The sequence below is a fragment of the Neomonachus schauinslandi genome, chromosome 3, assembly GCF_002201575.2.
Source record: "Neomonachus schauinslandi chromosome 3, ASM220157v2, whole genome shotgun sequence".
Classification (NCBI taxonomy): Eukaryota; Metazoa; Chordata; class Mammalia; order Carnivora; family Phocidae; genus Neomonachus; species Neomonachus schauinslandi.
The window spans coordinates 155,715,936-155,740,348 of NC_058405.1; the positions used below are offsets into that span (position 1 = coordinate 155,715,936).

At 36.8% G+C, this 24,413-nt stretch overlaps 1 protein-coding gene across 3 annotated transcripts in view; it reads right to left on the reverse strand.

Annotated features, from left to right (window-relative positions):
* Positions 1 to 431: 431 nt before the first annotated feature.
* Positions 432 to 24,413, reverse strand: part of SF3B1 (splicing factor 3b subunit 1) — a 37,220-nt gene continuing 13,238 nt past the window's right edge. Inside the window, exons 3-25 of one of the 3 annotated variants that reach the window (XM_021703240.1) lie at positions 23,781 to 23,885; positions 23,243 to 23,357; positions 21,329 to 21,408; positions 20,240 to 20,410; positions 16,336 to 16,573; positions 15,189 to 15,401; positions 14,622 to 14,743; positions 12,891 to 13,088; positions 12,691 to 12,792; positions 11,953 to 12,132; positions 10,718 to 10,804; positions 10,327 to 10,597; positions 9,911 to 10,056; positions 9,658 to 9,804; positions 9,385 to 9,510; positions 8,449 to 8,670; positions 7,991 to 8,173; positions 7,793 to 7,904; positions 6,204 to 6,324; positions 5,724 to 5,855; positions 3,144 to 3,416; positions 1,197 to 1,413; positions 432 to 917 (exon numbers count right to left, since the gene is read on the reverse strand). In XM_021703240.1, the coding sequence (XP_021558915.1) occupies positions 759 to 917; positions 1,197 to 1,413; positions 3,144 to 3,416; positions 5,724 to 5,855; positions 6,204 to 6,324; positions 7,793 to 7,904; positions 7,991 to 8,173; positions 8,449 to 8,670; positions 9,385 to 9,510; positions 9,658 to 9,804; positions 9,911 to 10,056; positions 10,327 to 10,597; positions 10,718 to 10,804; positions 11,953 to 12,132; positions 12,691 to 12,792; positions 12,891 to 13,088; positions 14,622 to 14,743; positions 15,189 to 15,401; positions 16,336 to 16,573; positions 20,240 to 20,410; positions 21,329 to 21,408; positions 23,243 to 23,357; positions 23,781 to 23,885 (3,720 nt within the window). In that variant the 3' untranslated portion in view covers positions 432 to 758. Of the gene's footprint in view, positions 918 to 1,196; positions 1,414 to 3,143; positions 3,417 to 5,723; positions 5,856 to 6,203; positions 6,325 to 7,792; positions 7,905 to 7,990; positions 8,174 to 8,448; positions 8,671 to 9,384; positions 9,511 to 9,657; positions 9,805 to 9,910; positions 10,057 to 10,326; positions 10,598 to 10,717; positions 10,805 to 11,952; positions 12,133 to 12,690; positions 12,793 to 12,890; positions 13,089 to 14,621; positions 14,744 to 15,188; positions 15,402 to 16,335; positions 16,574 to 20,239; positions 20,411 to 21,328; positions 23,182 to 23,242; positions 23,358 to 23,780; positions 23,886 to 24,413 lie in introns of those variants that run through there. The other 2 variants (XM_021703241.2, XM_044913695.1) reach the window with 2 other exon arrangements.

Consider the following 24,413-nt stretch of genomic DNA (forward strand, 5'->3'; position numbering starts at 1 on the left):
TACTTAGGTAGAAAGCAGATCTGAAGTAAAGATACCTTCCCCACCTTCTAACCACAGACTCAAGAGTTAGACAGGACTTGAATCACTTCTCTTAAACATGTTTATAAAGCATTTTGAGAAATCAAGAGATGAAAGGCGCTATGTAAGTGCAAAATAGTATATGCAAGACAGGTTAGCAAAGGTGCTATATTTTCTATGGTGATGGAACGGTTGTGCTAGTTTGAGGTGAACACCCCCAAAGCTACTCTTGATGTCATTATCAACAGAACAATGGAATTTGACAAAGATGCCATCACTTTATATAGTTTATATTCTAGCTACTTTCTATAAACCAGGTAACAGAAAATAAAATTAAGCCACTTATTCTACACAAACCAATACTTTATCAAAGTTCCGCATTTTACAAGTCATGTTCAAAAAACACACACAAGTTAGCATTTTGTACACAAATGTTTATTTCTCAATTAAACATTCCCTTTAAACATAAGGAATGAATTCTAAATTTTCATAAAGATGAATTAAAAATGAAATCCCTCCAGTATAGCATGTGTAATCACTGTGTTCTTGGTCACTACTGGCGTTTACTATTTAACATCAAAAACAAAGACAGGTTATTTAAAAATCATGCTACTGATTTCTAGCTCTTCCTCTATGACCAGTTCTACCTGATCTGCAATGTTTAAAAGTTTACATCACCAAATCAAAGCAAGTTTAAGAGGTGAAACAGCTGTGCATTAAACACAAAATAAACAATAAAGTTATAAGATATAGTCAAGTTCGTAACGAATATAGGTGTTCTTATCATCGTTGTAGATTCTTGGGTAATGTGCTATGAGAGCATCCTGTGAACCAATGTAGATGGAGTTGTAAATTTTCCAATACACATCTCTGACTTTCCGGGCTGGGTGAAACAAACCCTAGAATAATTAAAAGTTATATATTATTTCAATTTTCAGTAACATACATAACCTTAGCACAACTAACCAAAAAACCCACAAAGATACAGGATTCCAAACATTTCCCTTTAGAGGAAAAAAGAAACCTGACAAATGCACAAAATTGCAACAAGCAAAGACAAAATGTAATCTCTCCTCCCCCCACAAATGTCTTCCCTATACCCTATTCATAATTAGGAATAGTGACTTAATTCAACTGAATTATTTTTCTGAGTAAGCCCTTAAAAATCTTAACCTTACCTGTAAACAATACTGCAACATTCTACATGGTCCAATGGCAACTCTCAGGCCCTCCAGGGCTCCCATAACTGCCTGAATTACATGGGGAGATGTCTCAAACACATTGGGCCATACATAGTTCAACAAGTGATTCAGTGAATCTTCACAACCAAATCCATAAACCCCAAGTGACATGTGTTGCACCACTGCACTAGCCGTCTGCCTGTGCACAAGGTCCCTGTAACAGGGTGGGGAAAAAAGCTCTTTGTTAAGATATAGTCTTAGTTTTACAAATATTTGCCTGCCCTAATGAGAAACTAAATTACAAATTCAGTGCAGTCATCTCATACCTTATGTATCTGACATAGAATGCCTTTAGAATGACATAATTCTACTTGAGCACATTTACTTTAATGGTTTAAACCTCACTGTGGTTCAAAAATAAACCGTATTTCCTAATTAACCTGTGAAAGAAGTATGAGCAAAAGCGCCGTGTGCAGCGTACATTTTAGTATGATACTAAAGAAGGGACACATGACTCTTTGATATGAATAATAGTAATATCTCATTTTGAATTCTATAAACTTAACAAACTTGAAAAAATAATTCAATCCTGGTATGTAAGAGATAACTAAAATTAAATCCTTTTCCTTGTAAATTTTAAGTTTCATTCAAAAATGCCATTTAGGGAGAAGGAACAAATTTTTTTTCAAACCTAGAGTAAGAATTCTATCATCTCCCATGTTAACTGCATTTATGTTTATGACAAATCACTGAGCTATTTATTCAACAATTACTCAACTGAGTACAAACATCAGATAACAAGTTTGTGGTGGGTATAAAGAACAAGTTCACACTCTTAGACTTCAAAGGAAGTTACAACACCTTAAAGGTATTAAGAAAACACACTGAACTTACTAGTATCTTTTCTTATTATCACTATAATAATGTTTCATCTATTAGACCTCACAGCAAAGCAGTATTCCTCCATTAATAAATTTCCCAAATATTATTTCTTCTCATTTAGTAATCTTCAATGAGCTGCACCTCAACTTAATAGTACACAATATAATTTTTAACTTCAGGTCACATACTTCAAAGGCTGCACACTATGATGCTCAGGCACCCCTCACCGAGGAATATGAACAATTTGCTTCTAGTTTACTGGGCCATCAAAGGTGACCAGGCTTTTACAGAGCACGGTATCTGTTCTGTCTCTGTCTTGCATTTATACCTTCTGGTAATTTGTTGAGTCCCTTAAGTCTCCCTTTTGGAAGGTCATGAATGAGTAACTTTAATCTGTACACAAAAGTAACTGGACTGGCTCTAATTTGAACAGCCTATCTTTCCTGAAAAATAAAGAGCCAAAACAGTCATTTCCACTACCTGGACCTTGACCTTTCCTTTACATTCTTCAGTTACTTTTGTGTTTTAAGTTGTAGGTCAGTCTAGACAGTTAAAGGCATCAGGAATCTGTCAAATAGCTCAAGCAGTACTGTATCAATGGCCACTGTCTGCACAACTGGGGCCTGAAATGGGAATAGTGTGGCTATGTTCAGAAGTTCAAAAGCCTAATGGAAATCTTTGCTTCACATCCACTAACGTAAAGCTAAAAAGACAATCTCTTTGTCACATCAATAAGCTCATGCTTATCACTTCCTCTATATTTAACTTTAATTTTTAAAACAAAAGTTTATCAAATTACTGCTTTCAAAATGTATTTGATCTAAGATATGAAAGGGGGATTAAAAAGGGGAGGAGGCACTTGGAAGAGAAAATGTGGGGAACCACTACAGCATTTATATTATTTGAAGAGAATAGTCATGTTCAGTTTCATAAAAATCCAGGCCAGTATTCCCTTTCTTTAACTGCATCATATCAAATAGGTCATATAATAATTATTCCAGTAAGTTCTAAAATAAAGGAAGAATTATAACTACTTCCTTGCATTTAATTCAGGTCACTTACCTATCCATTAAAGCATCTTCAAGTAATGGTGTTACAGCATAAATGTAGTCCTTTCCCATTTCACCAATATATTCAAACAAGAAGGAAAGTGATTTTAACACTCCATTTTGAACATTCAGCTCAGGAACTCTGTATTCATTCATTAAGGCAGGTAGTACTGTGAAGGGTGAACACGTTTCGGCGACGATAGCTATTGCTACAGTGGTACAAACTCTGTTCTGCCTTTCCTGAACTTTGAGGTTGTTTAAAAGTGTAGCCAATACATCATGAGGGCTGAAAAAAAGGCAATGTGTCAGCAAACTGTCAGATTATAAGTCAATTTTTTTTTTTTTTTTGGGAAAGAAAAGAAAAAAGTGCAAAGGAATAAAACTTTATGGTAAATATTGGGAACTTTATGATTTAATGATAAAATATACTTTAAAGTCATTTGGCACTGACATTTGTTTCTACTTAAGAACTTCACTTATTTTTTGGTTAAGATTTTATTTATTTATTTATTTGAGAGCGAGAGAAAGGAGAGCACAGAGGAAGAGAGGAAAAAGCAGACTCCCTGCTGAGCAGAGAGCCCGACCCAGGGCTCGATTCCAGGACCCTGAGATCATGACCTGAGCTGAAGGCAGACACTTAAAATGAATAATTCTAGAGGGGTCAAAACGTGGCCACTAGAGCTAGGCTGTATCCAAACTGCGGTCTCTCATGCCCCAACACACAAGATCTACTTTCCTTTTCTTATCTTCCCTCCCACATAACTTTTATTATATCTATACTTCTTCAAGCACTTATTTTACCACAAACTTAGAAAGACACGAGAGCTAAAAAAAAAAGGCACAAAAGTGGGGCACCTGGGTGGCTCAGTCGTTAAGCGTCTGCCCTCGGCGCAGGTCATGATCCCAGGGTCCTGGGATCGAGCCTCACATTGGGATCCCTGCTCGGCAGGGGTCATGATCCCAGGGTCCTGGGATCGAGCCCCACATTGGGATCCCTGCTCGGCAGGGAGCCTGCTTCTCCCTCTCCCACCTCCCTGCTTGTGTTTCCTCTCTTGCTGTGTCTGTCAAATAAATAAATAAATAAAATCTTAAAAAAAAAAAAACACAAAAGCTATTCACTGCAAATATCTTGAATGTATCACTGCTGAAATAAATTATTACTGCTACCAAAAAGACGGTGAGGAGATTCCATCTAATTAATCTTTTATTATGCTTTATTGCTTGAAAATATTTTGTTACTAAGCCCCATGTATGCACGGTATCTCATTTTCTAAAATGACTATTCCTTTATTTCTTCTAGTTTGGTTCTGATGAAGTAAAAGCAAATAACCATAGATTATCTAATAGTTATAATTTTGGTTGTTTGTGGATTCATTTTAGAAAATTATTTTTAAGGTTTTATTTTATTTGACAGAGAGTGAGAGAGAGAGAACGAGTAGTGGGGAGAGGCAGAGGCAGAGGGAGAAGCAGGTTCCCTGCTGAGCAAGGAGCCTGATGTGGGACTCAATCCCAGGGTCTAGGATCATGACCTGAGCTGAAAGAAGATGCTTAACCGACTGAGCCACCCAGGCGTCCCTAGAAAATTATTTTTAAAACACAAAGCACTGAGGGGCGCCTGGGTGGCTCAGTCGTTAAGCGTCTGCCTTCGGCTCAGGTCATGATCCCAGGGTCCTGGGATTGAGCTCCGCATCGGGCTCCCTGCTCCGCGGGAGGCCTGCTTCTCCATCTCCCACTCCACCTGCATATGTTCCCTCTCTCTCACTGTCTCTGTCAAAATGAATAAATAAAAAATCTTAAAAAAAAAAAAAACAAAAACAAAACACAAAGCACTGAAGTGCCTGGGTGGCTCAGTCGGGTAAGCATCTGCCTTCAGCCCAGGTCATGGTCTCAGGGTCCTGGGATCGAGACCTATGGTGGGCTCCCTGCTCAGTGGGGAGTCTGCTTCTCCTCCCTCTACCTCTCCCCATGCTCATGCTTGCTCACTCTCTCAAAATAAAATGTTAAAAAAAACACACACATACAAAGCATTAATATGAGAATTAAATTATGCTGATTGTTTTATTAAGAACTGGCTCTAACATTTTAAACAATATCCTGAAAAAGACCAACAAAAATTTGGAATTATTCTAAAGATGGTATTATTTTCCTCTCTGAAAATATCTGAGGTGTGATTAAATTTTAAAACTCTGGAGGGGCACCTGGGGGGGCTCAGTCAGTTAAGTGTCTGACTCTTGATTTCAGCTCAGGTCATGATCTCAGGGTCATGAGATCTAGCCCTGCAGCGGGTTCCACACTCAGTGCGGGAGTTCGCTTACGACTCTCCCCCTCCCTTTAAAACCTCCCCTTTGCCCTTGCTCTCTAAAAATAAATACATAAATCTTTAATTTAAAAAAAAAAACTGTTTTAAAACTATTTTAATTTGAAATTTAAGAAAACATCTCAAAAACTGAAGGTCAGTGGTTAAATGATGTGCTTTCTCAATTGTATTACTCATACCATGCCTTTAGAGATTACTATAGAAAGAGAATCTTCTCCAACACGATGGGTTTATTACAAAGTTAAAAATACATATATAAAAATAAATAATACTCACCCAATGGCCTTTGCAATGTAGCCAAATGTGTTGACTGTGGCTCTACGAATAGCTTTTTTGTGAGCTTTTAAGAGCTCCAAAAGCTCAAAACAAATCCTCATCCATTCTCTTGCAGACACATATTCAGCTCCCCTAATTTAAGAAAAAAGTTATTTGTTTTGATAATAAGAAATTTTAGAAGGTAAACAAATTCAATTCTCAAAACATGATCGCCTACTCAGTTTAAGCATTAAATAAAAATATTACTCTTCAGAAAGGATGGTTTAATCTTAAAACTATATTGCCACCTCTCATCACCATCTAAACTGAAATTTCACTGAAAATTTCACTGGATAATCTTACTATATGTATTTGCAACATTAAGCAAGTTTGCAGTACATGTGCTGCCGAAGCAAGCACTAAGCAAATTTGCAGTAAATAAAAAGTAGCTAAATGTGAAAACCAATACACCTCATAAAAATATTTAGGTAATGTGCTTACCTGTCAGCAATACGTCCAACAAGATCAATACAATTTTCTTGTACTTTTTCATGCCTGTTCTTTAAGATGGGGGTGAGTCTAGGCAGGAGATCTTTAATTGGTGGGGTCATCTTATGCATACCTATTTAACAGAAGTCAACACACTATCAATAAACATTTGAACTATATCCTTTGTTCATTTTACCTTTTACTTAGCAATGTAATATACATAACCAGGCATAAATATAAACTTACAGCTGCCTATGGAAAAAAAAAGTCCCAGATTCTGACCAACCTCAGAATTGTTTTTAACTTTGTATTAAAACTTCCGATTATGCATAGAAATGAAAGAAATTAGTGAAGTGATTTAAAGAATGATGGATACTCAACAACAAAAAAAAGTTTTATCTGGTTCTGAAATGTATTTGTACACTCACATTTAAATATGGGGACAGTTTATGTTCCGGCCATACACAACAATATAAGCCAGAGGTAGACATGTAAATTAAAGCAAAATTTTCCAGAAAGGGCCCCCTTACCCTTTAACTGCAAAACAAACAGATCTCCAGTCTCCCTGCAATGCAGGGCATACTTGGATGGTATTTACACCTATGAAGAGAGAAAAAAGGAGGCAGCTGGCAGGGGCTCTTGCTCTAACTAGAATTGCTTGTTCTGATTCTCTCTCCATTGCATCAACAATATGGTTTAAAATTCCCTGCAAACCAGAGCCCCACAAGTGGCCAAGTAACTGATTTTTGGCAAACAGCTATCTTCAATAGAAGACAGGGCTAAATTGGGGATTATATGTAAATGCAATGGTTTGAAGATCTCCTATATTGCATAAAAACCCCTTACTAAATAAAATGAGAAAAACAGTGGCTATCACAGCCAGCTATTCTGACCTCCTGCTAGGTTATTTTGGCTCCTCTAAACCATACAGAAGCTACTTTCCCAACAGTCATGTTCAACTGCAATGAAAGAGTCAACACAAGAGACCATTTGTTTGCTTCATCATAACGTCCTTAAACAATAAAATCTTTGCTCTCCATACCCAAGAGCATTTGTAATATACTTGTATCTTTACTTTGGGTTAGAAAACTGAATGGATAAAGAATTAGACATAAATAAAATGAGACAACTTGAAAAATTCACTTTTCTCCCTGGTTATATTCCTGCAACACGACAGGAAAAACCTGCCATAATCATTTACTAATTCAAGGTTAGATAAATATATAATATTTTGTCCTAAAACTAAATTAAAATTTCAGTATTGTCTCCTCCCACCCCCTGAATACATTTCAGGTGAGACACTATTTTTATTAGGATTCTCTAGTCCATCGGACTTCAAAGTTTTTTGAGTTGTAACTATTCCCACCTCTCTTACAGGTCCTAAACTTGCCCTCTTTTCCCTTTTTAAAGTACAATATAAATGAGTTTAAGGAAACAAGACTTTTGTGACATCCCGACTTCACTATAATTCTGAAGTGCTTAAATAACAAAGTATCAGAAACCATTACTCAACTCCTAAATATGATTCTATATTTTACTTTTAACAAAAAAAGAAAGTTAGAAGAACAAAACAATTCTTATATGACCAGCAAATTCCATACCTATTACATTTACAATGGCCTTCAGTGCTCCAAGAATGCTGCCCAATACTTCAGGGTACTCTTCACCCAAATATTCATACAAAACAACACCCAAGTGCCCCATCAATTTTTCCTGTAATAAAAAAAATAATGTTAAAATGGTACTAATTCACATGAAACTATTTGGTGAAGAAATAAGAATATGATACAAAAGTTTACCTCTTGACAAGTCTTCATGACAACAGCAGTTCGAGAGATCAAGTCAGCTGCCTGTTGCCTAACTTTAGCTGATTTGTTATTTAAACGCCACAAAACTGTACCACAGATCTGAGGCAAGTAAGGTTTGACTCGTTTGCCAAGAGCATTGACCACTGTGCCAAAGCCATTCAACATTACTGAGTCCTAAAACAAGAAAAGCTAAGTTACATTTTAGAACTACATTCACTGGGAACCAGAATTCAGTTTGTGACTGAACAGTTTAAAAATGCTAATATTGTTTTAACAAAATGAAATCTAAAAATTTAAAGAGTATTTCCTCCCAGACAACTGGAATGAGACCATGAGCATTTTTAAAATTTTAAATTCAATTACTTTTTAGTGATAATTATTTGCTTGAAATGTGTTTTACAAACATGAAAGTCAGCAGCAATTTGCCATAATATAATTAGTATCATTACCTCTGTAGTCTGTTCTTGGAAAGCATAAAGAATACCATCAATCAGCTGTTCTTCAAGTTTATGATCAATATCTGCTGCTCCCAAGTTGCCCATAATTTTCTCAATTGTCTCCATCACCATTTTTCTGTACTGTTCAGCTTCATCTTTCAGATCATCCACAATCCTGGATATAATTTCTGCCGCTCCTACTTTGTTTGCCAACTCCACGGTAGTATCAACTAACTAAAAAGGAAAAAAAACCCTTTAGATATAATCAGGCCAGCAAGCATGCTGAGAACAGCTAATTCTTGTTTTAAAACCTTTAAGAGAGGGGCGCCTGGGTGGCTCAGTCGGTTGACCATCTGCCTTCGGCTCAGGTCATGATCCCAGGGTCCTGGGATCGAGCCCCACATCCAGCTCCCTGCTCAGCGGGGAGCCTGCTTCTCCCTCTCCCTCTGCCCCTCCCCCTGCTTGTGTGCTCTCTCTCTCTCTCAAATAAATAAAATCCTTTAAAAAAAATTAATAAAACCTTTAAGAGAAAGGTGACCAAAAAACCCAAATGTGGGTATTAATCAAAGTGATTTAAAGTAAGACTGCAGTCATGTTCTACCTAGCCAGACGAAGCATTTCATTTAACTAGACAAAGATACTAATTCCTAGTTGGGCATTTATTGTAGGATGCAAAATCAAAATGGAAGTTAACTGGCTGACTAAAATCCATTTCCTTTCACAATCAAGCACATACTGTGAGGTAACTAGGGCAAAAAATAATATGTAACATTTATTGGAACTGACTTAAAAATTAGTTGAAAGGATTTTTGAAAATATTCTTTTTTAAAGTAGGCTCCACAACCAATGTGGGGCTTGAACTCACAACCCTGAGATCAAGAGTCACATGCTCTACCAAGTGAGCCAGTCAGGAATCCCTTGAAAATATTTTTTACAATAAAAGTTTACCTGTCGGTAATTTCTTCTATCCAAAGCCATTCTGTGTTGCCAGAAGTGTTTAAAAAAAGGAGGAAGAATCTCTGTTTTAATGTAGTTTGCTTCTACACCATCTGTTCCACAACACTGCTTTACCACCTAAAAAGTTAAAAGATAATAGTAAAACCGGCCTGGCTTAACACACAACAACAGTGGTTTTTTTAACATTCTTTAACATTCTCTTTGAACCATGAAACACACCCAATTTAGATGAACAAATCTGGGATAAAAATTTCGAACAATTACCTTCAGCACAATTTTCTTCATTTCTTCATCAGGAGATTGAAATTCTCGAATAAGGATTAACATCACTTCTCTAGTATAGTAGTTGGCATATTCTGCATCCATAAGAGGAATAAGATACCCAATAGCTTTTAAGAAGGCAGCCAGACCCTATTTTAAAATAAAAAATACGTATACTTAATAAATTAGATTTAAGTTGCCTTAACTTCATTGAGTAGAAATCAAACGAAAAACAAAATCTATTTGGTGAACATACCTTTCCTCTGTGTTGGCGGATACCCTTCCACAGAGGCTTTAACACAGAATCAAAAGATTCGATACCATATGGAGTTGCGGCTTCAGCCAAGGCAGCAATGGCCAAAGCACTAATGGTCCGAACTTTCTGTTGCTCATCCACAAGACCTGAAAAACCAAACCCAAGTTGTAACTAAGTGACATTTCCTATAATTTCCACAACCCCAGCATTTAGTCAAACTGCAGAATCCGTTCACATTGGACAAAATGAGGCAAAAGCCAGTATGAACCACAGCCTATAAGCAGATAATGTGCCAAAGCCCATCACAAACTATATTGTGTTGATACAGATAAAGTCCTTCCATCGATCTCCCCAAATCAGTAGCCCAAATTTCAGGACACCTGTCTTATAAAAGACAAAGTTATATTACAACTTACCATGTTCAATGATTTCAACTAAACTTCTGAGATGTGGCAAGATGGCACAGCCCATAAGAATAGCTATCTGCTGTACAATCTTAATACCAGTATGTCTTGCTTGCCAGGACTTCTTGCTTTTACACACAGCTTTTAAGAAGGGCAACAATGAAGGAATGCCCAGGGCAGAGGCTACAACAGCAAAAGCTCTAGCTGTTGTGTTACGGACATACTCATCCATGTTATCAATATCAGGTCTCATGGTAGAGATCATGGTAGCCAGACCAGCAGCCTAAAAAGTCAAGAAAAAAGGACAGTCATCAGTTGATAACATTAACCCTGAACTCTTTCTATAATCAAATAATCCTATTGATGGATACAAAACTTTCTTCTCAAAAATAAATATAAATACCTTTGCCAAATTAGAAATAATCTCTCGACCTTCCACTCTAGCATAGTAATCTTCATCAATCAATAATGGTTCAATGACTACAAGGATCTGAAAAAGAAAAAGAGCTACATTTTCACAACAATTACTAATGCCATACTCGTAAAATTACAGAGAAAAAATTTATTATAGGCCATTTATGTAATTTAAACACACAAGCATACAAAACATATTTTACCAGGAAATTTACAATTACCAGGACTCTGTTAATCAAGGACGAATTAAAAATTTTAATTATGCAAATTCAAGATATATAAAGACAAATATAAAGATAAAAGCTGGGGGGAGCTATTAATCACACAGATTAACAGTCAACATTTTATTTTAAAAGATAATAACTTAAACATCAATCTTCATTTTATAATTCTTAGGCATTATCATCACCAGCAGAAAGATGGGTCCTTAACACTAAATGGTGTACTACAGACACACACCTTTTCTCGTCCTAATGTTATACCAATAAAAGCAAATGAAAAAATATGAATAATATGAATCCACTGTAAAAATGACAAAAAGTTCCTTCTACATATGCACACATATATTTGTATATGTGTGATGTATGCTTATGCAAAGAAAAGGGTCTAAGAGGACATGTAAATTTAGTATTGGTTAACTTGGTGTCTTGCTGGGGGCTGAAATTTCTCTTTATACTGTGAATGCATGCATCAGCTACTACTTTTTTAGAATTTTTTAAATTTTGCAAATGTAATACACTGGTTTTAAAAATCCATGAATTCCTTTTATATTAAAAAAATATTCGGGCGCCTGGGTGGCTCAGATGGTTAAGCGTCTGCCTTCGGCTCAGGTCATGATCCCAGGGTCCTGGGATCGCGTCCCACATCGGGCTCCCGGCTCAGCGGGGAGCCTGCTTCTCCCTCTGACCCTCTCCCTTCTCATGCTGTTTCTCTCTCGCTCGCTCTCTAAAAAATAAATAAAATCTTTAAAAAAAAAAAAAAAAATTCAACCAGGGGGCGCCTGGGTGGCTCAGTCGTTAAGCGTCTGCCTTCAGCTCAGGTCATGATCCCAGGTTCTGGGATCAAGCCCCGCATCGGGCTCCCTGCTCAGCGGGAAGCCTGCTTCTCCCTTCCCACTCCCCCTGCTTGTGTTCCCTCTTTCACTGTGTCTCTGTCAAATAAATAAAATCTTTAAAAAAAAAAAAAAAATTCAACCAGTAGAAACACTACTTGAAGAGAACAAACCTTGTGCACATATGGTCGAACTAAGTCATCAAGTTTGTATAATATTCGATCAATAACTTTGACAAGTAAATGACGCTCTTGATCCTCAAGTGTAGGAGACATCAGGAGAGGAAGAATCTGATTAAACAAAGGACCAGCTCCAAATTCACGAGCTTTATCAGTAATCTGACGCAATGCGGCCTAGGGTGGAAAAAAAGAGTAAAAGGTGTGTTCCTTTATAATTAAGCATTCAGAACATGCAAATTATTCCATGATTTTCTATAACAGTATTTTTAGTGTAAACGTCACAGACATCTTACACAGTGTAGCCTGAGTGCATTCCCATCAAATTATTCTGAAGTCTGAACTCCTGTAACTGAAGTTCATTGTTTTCGGTTAATTCAAAAAAGGGTAATTTAGTAGAATAATGGAGCCACAGGATACAATATAAAACTCCTTAACTTCTGCTAAAGCAAAGCCCATTTTCAAATTACATATGATACTAATGTAATTCCTCACATAATTCTACTAATTACCTTAGTGTCTTCAGCATGTTTTAAAGGCCCTGAGAACAAAAAGGAGAATCCCATTTTTCAACATCCTTATTAGCATAAAATGGTTTGATTAAAAAACTAAATCCCTCATAGTACACACCTTTCCTTCTCTTACACTATGCCATTGGTAAAGATGAAGAGATTAATTATAAATTCCTAACATAAAATTATAATGAACCTGATGATTTAGTGAAGTGGTACTTACCTTTCTCATTGGAGGTGTTCCATTCTTAATTTTTAAAAGCAGCTTCATTATTTTTCTCTCTTTTTGCTCTTCTGGACTAAGTGTTGATTCATCAACATCAACCTATTAGTAAAAAGAGAAAATGTAAAGGTAGATTAAGATATTGCAATTTGTAAGTCCTAAATAAAAAGCAGTATTTTAGTTCTGTTATTACTACTCACCAAAAGTTTATCAAAGTACTGAATATCATCGGGTTTTAAAAATGGAAGATTTCCAGATGGCTGGTCATTAACACTTTTCATTGTTCTATCTTCAGTTTGCATGTGGAAACCAGTCATGCCGCCCAAAGGTGTTGGAGTTGCTGTCAGCTTTCGAGCTGGAGTTCGAATAGGAACATAACCAGCTGGAGGGGGAAGTACCTAGTACAGTTAAAAGATAGTTTAGGATTTTCTTGACTTTATAAAGTTTCATTATGTTATATAATAACAATGAATTAATATTTGCACTTAAAATATCTTAGTTTATTAGCTAGAAGCTTTTTGCTTGGAAACAAGAATTAACATTGATCCCATCCTTCTATCTTATGTTTAAAATCTGTATGACAACCATTCATACTTCTCATCTAATTAAAATATAAATTAAGAATATTAGGAATGTGGGAAAATGAGATACCTGAAGCAGGCTTATGAAATTCTGATCACTTTCAAACATTAACCTATATAAACATGCTGATGAGCTGATAGGTCATAAGTGGAAATAAGCTCACAAAGTACACATAATAAAGGGTTAATTTTAATAAAATGAAAACCCATTCAAATAAATCTCTGCACTTTTATAAAAGCAAAGAATCTTGGGCGCCTGGGTAGCTCAGTTGGTTAAGCGACTGCCTTCGGCTCAGGTCATGATCCCGGAGCCCTGGGATTGAGTCCCGCATCGGGCTCCCGGCTCGGCGGGGAGCCTGCTTCTCCCTCTGACCCTATCCCCTCTCATGCTGTTTCTCTCTCTCTCTCTCTCTCAAATAAATAAATAAATAAAATCTTTAAAAAAAAAAAAAACAGCAAAGAATCTTAATATTTAAGTTGTTTGACAAAAATGAGTTGTGTATAAAACTAAATTCATAAAAACCAAAAGTAAAATATTTACCAAAGCCCTATAAAATACACCATTTGATTAAACCAAAAACTTCACCTAAGATTCACTAAGAAAGATTTTTCTCTCCTATTGATATTAAGGAAATCAATGACTGCAATTAAGAAGACAAGAGTAAGTTGTAGAATGTCTATTCCCACAGCATTATGTGGAGGCTATAAGAAGTTTAAAGCAGAAATTCATGCACACTTAAAACACTCTAATATAAACCTAACAAGGGGAAAAACATACAAACTCTTAAAAAGCAGCAGGCACTGGCAATATAAGGCTCTGGAAAGGCCCTCTAGATGTCCTAGGTTCCAGCTAACTTTGGACTACCTTTAGACCAGCAAATGGTTCCTGAGTCCCAGGTACTTAGAAAATTTTGTAATTCAAAATAAACTTCAAGTTGCTATGGTAAAGAGAATATTCTTTGTGTTTATTTGCAACCCAGGAACTTAAATAAACAAAATCTTGGGAGGCACAAAGTAAAATAACTATGATCTAATGTGAGCTTAATCCTGCGACTGTTGATAAACTACAGCAGCAAGCTATTCCATACCACCAAGGCAGGAGTTCTCAAAGTATGGTCCTAGAAGTCCTTATAATTTCTCACCTTCCAAAAGTAATAAAAGCTTCATGTCATTCATTTTTTCATCTCTATTACCTTTTGGAACTGAAATAAACTTGGAAATAGCTAAAAGAATGGAACAGCAGTAGTAAATTTGGGCAGGGCCAATACAAACTTGACCAATTAATTTCTTCACAGAACATTTAAATAAAATTCACATCCTAAATATTACCACACTGGTATTTGTTATTACCTTATATCCTTCTGGGAACATAGCATCTAATTCTTCATCAGAAAGTGGGCGGTTTCTCTCATCAATTTCTCTTTCCCACCGCCAAGCCTGAAGCTGTTCAGGAGTCATACTCATTATGTGACCTACCAAAAGAGCAAATTTCTGTTAACAATCTATAGTGCAAGTCTTTTTTTTAAGATTTTATTTATTTGACAAAGAGAGACAGCGAGAGAGGGAACAGAAGCAGGGGGAGTGGGAGAGGGAGAAGAGGCCTCCCGCCGAGAACGGAGCCCGATGCGGGGCTCGATCCCAGGACCTTGAGATCATGACCTGAGCTGAAGGCAGCTGCCCAACTGACTGAGCCACCCAGGCGCCCCTATAGTGCAAGTCTTAACATTACATAGGCCCTTGGGATATAAGACAGTTAACATCAATTTTAATTGCTTTGTTACTATAAATTCAAACCAAAACTTTTTAATCCAGTTATTCTTGCTAAAAATGGGCATTAATAGCACACACAATACCTGAGAGAAAAAAAATTCAAAATATTTCCAGGAAAAAAATTATTTCCAATGGGAGATTTTCTACCTGGAGTAGGGGTAGCCATGTTCATTGCTGGTGTGCCAATTGGTGTCTTTCCAGGGGTCAGAACAGGAGTGCTTCCACCCATCTGACTAGCCGGTGTTTCATCCCAACGTGACTTTCTTTTACTGGCTCCAGGAGTTGGTGTTTCACCAATTGAATCTCCACCTCGATCGGTTCGAGGAGTCTCAGCCCATCCGCTTCCATGCCCAGGAGTATCTTTTTAAAAAAAAAAGTAAATAAATAAAAAATTTTAACCACTGTCAAAAAAATTACTGTTTATTCTCAAAGAGCTAACGTATTAAAACTGGTCAAGTTCAAAAACAGGATATTCTTAAAATGGAGACCCATTTAAAGTTTAAATTTTCATTTCGTATTTATCCTCCCACATTATTTTTTGTTTCTTTCCCACTGATTACAAAAATGTAGTAGCCACTGAGGAATAGAAAAACAAAAGTATTTTTTTAACCAGGCATAATAGCACAACCCAGAGACAGCCACTTTATGCATCTTGAGCTACTTCTGATTTCTCTGTACAGTTGGATTACTTCACGTGTACAACTCTAAACTGCTTCTTTCATCCACCATATGCTGAGCATTCTCCCATATCATTAGAAATCCTTTATAAAATTTTAATATAACAGATGTACTATTAAGCCTTAACTTCTCACAGCTAATCTCTTGAAGAATTAACAAACCATAGGTTTAAAGAGTTTACACACACACACACACACACATACACACACAGAGAAACAAGAGATTTAGACAAATTTATACAGACAGAAAATAGAGGTTACCAGGGGTTGGGAGGAGGAGGGAATGGTAAATTATTGTTTAACGGGTACAGAGTTTCTGTTCAGGATGATGAAAAAGTTCTAGAAATGAATAGTGGTGATGGTTGCCCAATACTACAAATGTACTTAACACCATGAACTGTACACTTAAAATGGTTAAAATGGTAAATTTTATGTTTTCAAGAAGGGAAAAGAATTCAAGCATATGATCGCCTTAGTTCTTTATCTATCCCCCAAAACGACTGATTATTTACCTTTCTACCCAGGACTAGAGATGTGAACAGGTTTCCTCCTATAAACATACCATTCATCAAATCATTATTTCACCTAAACACACACCAAGATTCCACCAGAAGTACCTCTTTCTGTTTTGGGGGTCTCATCCCATCTGTTTTTACGAGCACTGGAAGTTGCGCCCCCATGGCCTGGTGTTGCATGGCCTGGTGTATCCCCACGTCCAGGAGTAGCAGCTCCCGCTGGTGTGTGACTAGGTGTAGGATCCCATATTTTTGAGCCTGGGGTTGCTCCAGGAGTCTCACTTCCCTTTGCACGACCTGGCGTCTCATCCCATCTTAAGGAAGGGGTATGTCCAGGGGTCTTAACAAAGCAAAAAAACACTTTATTTCACATACCTACACAGCCACATAAAAATAACTAGAAAATTTCTATCAAAAAAATTGTTAACAAATATTTTAGTCCTATTCTGTATTAATTAAGATGCATAAATTACTTTGATACTTTATTGTCTGCACTCTGCAGGTTCTTCTGTTGGCTTCAGTGTAAGCCAAACAAAATTTGTACTTAAGACGCATAAATATTCCACCGGTTTTATAATATACTTTTATATATTTAAAATTGGATGGGGGCACCTGGGTGGCTCAGTCGTTAAGCATCTGCCTTCAGCTCAGGTCATGATCCCAGGGTCCTGGGATCGAGCCCCACATTGGGCTCCCTGCTCGGTGGGAAGCCTGCTTCTCCCTCTCCCACTCCCCCTGCTTGTGTTCCCTCTCTGTCTCTCTCTCTGTCAAATAAATAAATAAAATCTTAAAAAAAAAAAATTGAATGCTCTATCCAACACAAGAATTCTGTTTAGCTTTGTACTCGCAAATTTGCATAAATACCATAACAAATTTAAGGCACAATATTTGTTTTCCTTTAAAAAGATTCTATGGGGGCGCCTGGGTGGTTCAGTTGTTGGGAGTCTGCCTTCAGCTCAGGTCATGATCCCGGGGTCCTGGGATCGAGCCCCACATCGGGCTCCCTGCTCAGCGGGAGGCCTGCTTCTCCCTCTCTCACCCACCCCGGCTTGTGTTCCTGCTCTTGCTCTCTCTGTCAAATAAATAAAATCTTTAAAAAAAAAGATTTTACGTATCACTCAGGGTTGAGAAATTTTCAATTAGGTGAGTGAAGCACATAAATTGTTCAAAATTTCATTTTTGGCAACTGCTCCTCCTGATCAGGTAGGAGATAAACTTTTTCTACTATCCACTATAATTCCCACAGTCCTGATTAGGATGGAGCTGTGTTAAACAAGCAGAATGAAAGAAAACATCATCTGAAACTCAACAGTTTTATAAGACAGACATCAACTCTTTTTTTTTTTTAAGATTTTATTTGACAGAGAGACATCGAGAGAGGGAACACAAGCAGGGGGAGTGGGAGAGGGAGAAGCAGGTTCCCGCTGAGCAGGGAGCCCGATGCGGGGCTCGATCCCAGGACCCTGGGATCATGACCTGAGCCAAAGGCAGACGCCCAACTGACTGAGCCACCCAGGCGCCCCCAGACATCAACTCTTGTGTCTAGTTTTCATGAGCATACAAATACACAGCAGCACAAGTTTCTCTTTCCCAGTTTTTAAAATTAGCATTATCAACCACAGAATTAAATTTAGTAATAATTAGGAGCGCCTGGGTGGCTCATTCTGTTAAGTGTCTGCTTTTGGCTCAGGTCATAATCCCAGGGTCCTGGGATCAAGCCCTCCATCGGGCTCCCTGCTCAGCAGGGGAGTCTGCTTCTCCCTCTCCCTCTGCCCCTGCTTGTGCTCACTCTCTCTCTCTCTCAAATAAATAAATAAAATCTTCAAAATAAATAAATAATAAATAAATTTAGTAATAATTTATATTCTAAAGAGCCAAATCCTCTCATATACCAGCAAGCAAATGGGAACTCCTCAGGCTCTACCTTAAACTCAAGTGTTTGGAAATTATTAGGTTTATTATATCCCAATTCTGGGTTTGGGAATATACTGCCAGTCTATAAATAAATCTGCAGTAGTCTATGCTAAAACAGTGACTTAGGGGGCACCTAGCTGGCTCAGTTGGAAGAGTATATAACTCTTGATCTCGGGGTCATGAGTTCAAGCCCCACGTTGGGTACAGAGATTACTAAAATAAATAAACTTTAAAAAAAAGTTAGTGATTTAGACTAGGGTGGTGGAGACAGGTCATGAATGGTGGTTAGATCCCAAATATATTTAAAGGTGGGGCCAACAAAATTTATCTATGGATAAAACTTGGGACAAGAGAGTAACTATTGGATGACACTGACATGACTCTCTAACATGGGAACAGGCTGGAAGGGGTGAGTGAATAGAGAAAATCAGTAATTTTATTTTAGAAAAACTCACTTTGAAATATCTATTAAACATTCAAATAGAAGTGTCAAGTCTGAGAACCCAGGACATGTAGGGGATAGATTTGTACATTTGGGAGTAGTCTTACAGAGATGGTATATGAAGACAGGAATGAGATCTTAGGGAGTGCATTTAGATAGAAAAGAGGTCCAAGGACTGAGAACTAGAAAACCCCAAAGTTAAAGGAAGCTGAGGAAGATCGAGCAAACAAGACTGAGGAACAGGAGTCAGTGAGTAGAGCATTAAGAGAATCAAGAGAGACTGAAGTCCAGAACCTAAGAAAAGCGAATCAAGTAATGGCAAATGCCACTGATATATGACAGGATCTATGATATGATGATATAGGATATGAGGATTGAGACTTGATCTTTTTGGATCTACCAAAAGGAGGTCAAGTGACTCTGACAAGAGATGTTTTGGTGGAGTGGTGCAAGCAAAAGACCAGATAAGCAGAGACTGCAGGTATAGACAACTCATTCAAAGCATTTTGCAGTGAAGACACAGAAATGAGATGGTAGCTGGAAGGGGATGTGAGATCAAGGGATGGTTTCCTGCAGTTTTTTTGTTTTTTAAAGAGGAAAGTGGGTACAAAGTGTTTGCTGATAATAGCCTGAAGTACAGAGAAAAAACTGATGTTACACAAAAGTCTCTGAGTAGTAAGAGGGGATGGGAAATAGTATATAAGAAGCTGTTCAACCTGCACTGACAACTCAGAAAGAAAAGAGTAAATGAGAACAGACACAGGCATACTGGTAGATTTCACAGTGGGAATGGTGTAAGTTTTTTTATTGTTTCTACTTTGGAAAGGAAAAATAGGAAACAAAGTCATCAGCTAAAAAGCTGTTAAGGAGGTATTATGTTTGAAATTTTCCCTGGGGATGAGGGGGATTGAGAATTACTGCTTAATGATTACTGTTTGCTCAAGGTAATGAAAAAATTTCAAAATTAGTGGAGATAGTTGTACAACATTGTGAGTGTCATTAATGCCACTAAATTGTACACTTTAAAATGGTTAAAATGGCAAATTTTATTAATATTTTACAATTTTTAAAAATTTTAAACAAATGAAACAATAGAAACAACCCCTAAAGACGTTCTCTAAGAAAATAAACTGACCAAGGAAATGCAACAGCACTACCCATGTGACACCAGTGGTCAGATGCTTAAATTATCCATCTAGAAAATGAAGAAGATCACTATATTGTACTCAACCTCCACAATGTGACATACTGAAATGTTTTAATATTCCAAAAGGGACGTTCCTTTATTCCAGGCTATGGACTGAACTGTGTCTTCCCCCCAAAAAACTTATGTTGAAGCCCTCAACCACCAATGTGACTATATCTAGAGATTAGGCCTTTAGTGAGGTAATTTAATGCGGTCATAAGGTTAGGGCCATAACCTGGTAACACCGGTGTCCTTAGGAGAGACACGAGCTCGCTTGCTCTCTCCATGCACACACACCTTGATATTGACTTCAAGCCTCCAGAACTATGAAGAAATAAATGTCTGTTGTTTGAGCCACCTGGTCTGTGTTCACCTGATGTCAACAAGAGTAGGCTAATACACTCCATGTGAGAGGGAAAATCTAAAAACAATAATGATCGTCATTAAAAATAAAAATAAATTACCTCTGCTTGATCCCAACTTGACAGCTTTTTGGGAGTGGCACCAGGAGTCTGATCGGCTGTTTGATCCCAACGCCGTTTTCGTTTTGAGGGAGGCTGGGATGCTGCTGCTCCATTGACAACTTTTAGTTCTCCAGCTTTAGCTTTTTCTGCTAGCTGCTGCCTAATTTCTCTCTACAAATATTTCAAAAATCACTGAGTATTGCTAAAACCTTTTCAACATATTTTCATATATAATCAGCACAGTCATTTCAATTTAATGTCATTGTCTTCACTCATTCTGCTTTCTATGCCACTGGGAGTGCCTTTCCTCATTTCCCTTTCTTTTTTGTATTTCTAGTTTTATACAATGTCTTTCTGTGCAAAAGATGAGCAACTATGCAACTTATAACACAGAGCACCCTACTTTAAAAACAGTGAAGTAAAATCTTCAATAGTGGAAAACCAGAATGCTTTCATTGAAAAAGTTTTATTTAAAACTCACATAAACTGCAATGCAGACTACGTAGTAAGATAGAAAAGTGGCAAAAAAATGGAAACTTACAAATTATAACTATATAAATATTCTTATACTTATTCCATGTAACAAATTATATATTCATAATAAACTTATAGAGGCTTACTGTTAGAACAAAATGGAGCAATCACTGCAGGCCAGTAAGAATCCTTCAGAATTCTCCACCCATATCCAAACTGAATCTTATGGGAGATTTAGAGGTTTTTCAAGGAATGATTTAACTATCTGACTTTTCCCTTAGCCATCTGTTTCAGGCACACACCACCAATCCTCCCCACAGATACAGCCACCATAAGATAACATGTCTGGGTGTGTACACATATATGTATATGTATATATACACACCCAGACAGATAGCCAAGGGGCCAAGGACTAGAAAAAGATATAGAAATATGAAAAGTTTAATTTGGGAGGCAGCAGAATTTTGGGTAAAGTTTCTTTCTCAACTTAGTTTTTATTAATACTATTAAAATATTACTTGTGCAGCAAATAAAAAGGAAACATAAAAGTCTCTCAATCTGAACTTTCTATTACATTCTTTCACCACCACCAAAATAAAAATCAGGCTCACACACCTCTTCTTTAGTTAAATGCTGTTCTCGCATTACATCCATGTAAGTCCTAGCGTTCATTTTAGGATCAGGGGTCTTCCCTCCTGCAGAAAAGAACAGCAACAGGACAAGAGTACAATAAATAAAAGATAATTAGGTTAAATTGATTTATCTGCCCTGATCTAATATTATGTTATTCCATAATCATTTAATTTATTTTTTGATGGAAAACTTTAATAATTATACATCTTACTTTTTATTGAGTTTGCTGATCAATTTAACCTGTTTGAACACAAACATATCTACAGCAGTTTAAAACAAATATTTTAATGCATATAAAAACAAAATGACAGCACAGTTTAGAGTCTTCAGAAGTGATGGGTTCCTGGGTTGCTAATCCGGAATACGTACACTTTCGTGCCTTTGTCTCCATCAGCAGTTCTGACTTCAAGCAGCAGAATAGAAGCCTAGAAAATTATCTCTTTACCATTAGTAACACTTTGGAAAGATATTTATATTCAAAACATTACCTGTTGCAAGCTGTTAAAATCCTGACTACAAATAACTATAACTAGATAAGTTCTCCATACAATGTTCTAAAAACAGTTATAGTTTAGAAAATCTGACTTTTAAAATACACCTATAATCTTACTCTGATGTCATGTTACTAAAAAGGGCTTCATTCTTTTTAAGTTTTGTTGACCCAAAAACATTTTTATTTTCTTAGAAAGTAAAAATTACAACTGGAAACATATTACTTGAAATATATTACTTCTACCGGTTATGTTTCACACAGAAGAAAAGTGGTGTACAAAGAGATGTGTTAGTCTCTTGGTTTAAGTTTCAGTATTTGCTTTCAAACTTCAAAATATTTTAAAGAAGCCCAAACAGTACAGAACAAGATTCACAGAGGCACACTATGTTTTAGAAATGTGATAATCAGCTATACCAGTAGTATAGCATCACAATTTAGGAAAAAATAATAAAATTCTAAGACATTTCCTATGCTGAAGATCATGCCCAATTGATAGTGTCATTCTTTCTGACACTAGCTCTGATAAGACTTCCTTTGGAATACTTTTTCACCATAATCTAGAGAGGATGTGTTGAACTGCACCCTTAAGAATGCAGACAGGACTGGCATATAGCAGTACTGCTGTAGGAAAGAAATTAAGGACAGTTAGTATGGGCCTGTGAATTCTGACATACATGTTTAAATCAATTACAATTATGCAAGTAAAAAAAGAATATCCCTACTAATTCATGCAGGCTGAAAGTCTAATTTGTAAACCTGCAGCAGAATCTAATTCTAAGAAACAGGCACCTAATTTTGATTTTGAAACTCACCTGAGGAAAGCTTCCATCAGGCTCACTCACTATGCCCCTTGTGCTGACCTGCACACTAAAATTAGCAAAACAGACTCCAACTATTAAAAATATCAAAGTCTTTGTATACATACTTTTGTTTTAACTTTAAGTATGCTTAGAGCAAAGTAGGTGCATTTACTAACTATATTTAGAGCAATACGGGGGGAGCTCTAATGTGAGAAACAGTTTCTCAAAAGTAACAAGCCCAAAAGTCTAGGATTTGGAATGAAAACTTTCAATAGCTTGAAAGTATTTTGAGCAGAAAAACATATTTGTTCAAAGTATAGAAAGCGTACCCAAAACAAAAGTAAAAGAAAAACCTTTAACCCTTTGCGTTTCTATGGCATTGGCTCATTATTTTCTTGTCCTTCTACCTGGAAAGAAAACTTGCATTATAAAGATGAAGCATATGGCATCTGTGACTTCAACCAAATCTATACAAATCTATAATAAGGGGGATTTTAAAAAAGAAAAGCAAATTCATAAGCATGCCAAAAAAAATCAAAGGGCTAAAGACAACTTAAGACAAATAAATTCCTGAAAACTTATAGAAAAATGGGAAAGAATTACCATCTGCAAAAGGATCAAGACGCTCTGGGGATATTATCATGGTCCGCCTGTGCTTTTTGTATTCATCCTCCCGGTCAGCAATCTTCGGAGGTCTGTGCTCAGCAAATGGATCATACTGAAAAGAGGTATGTCTCATTTAATAACTACTTTATTAAATAACCAAAGAAAATATCATATACAAAACCCAGAACATTAGAAAACATGTAAAAATGTTTAATACCTACTAATGAAAGAAATATCTTCTATCATTTTATGGATGTTAACTTGAAAAAATAAGACATAGGGAAATGAGACAATATACACTGTCAACATTTTCATACTTCATTTCTTCATGAAATGATTACCTTAACAAATAAACTAAGTATTACTTCTAATCCTCCCCAATCAACTCTCCTCAAGACATTCTAATAACTTGATTTCTAAAATATGGGGGCTTCCACAGGAATTGAGACATTCAGTTTTCCTTAGCTGAATAAACTCTGGTTTTAATTTTTAAAAAGGGCTGCGAGGGGAGAAGAACAAGAGGAGAGAGAGTCACCTGTTCTGTAGATTGCGGTATATCATTAAGCAATGCCACAGGGGCATGATATCCCGGCTTCTTCTGACCAAGCAAACTTGTAGATGATGAGTAGTCATCGTCATCCTGCAATGAAATACCCCCCAAAAACCACCAACAAAATGTCAGAACTTAGAAATTAAAAAGCATATACAGATTCAACATGGTATCAAAAGATTTACTGGCAAAGTGGTGTCTAAACCTTTGTTCATAAAACTTGTAAACACCTAGGTTTTCTTTCAAATCACAAACCTTTTTAAAAAATTAAATTTAGTTCTCTTTACTTTTAAAAACATTAAACAAGGAATGATTTCTATGGAAGCTAACTAAAATAAGGTAGGTATGGACTAAAAAAAGCCTGAGCATTTCGTTTTCTCACAGAAAGCATAATGAAATTTTTCAGGACATCTGGGTGGTTCAGTCGGTTAAGCATCTGCCTTCGACTCAGGTCATGATCCCAGGGTCCTGGCATCAAGTCCCACATCAGGCTCCTTGTTCAGCGGGGAGCCTGCTTCTCCCTCTCCCTGCTCTGCCTGCCGCTCCCCTGCTTGTGCACTCTCTCTTTCTCTCTGACAAATAAATAAATTTTTTTTTTTTAAAGATTTATTTATTTAT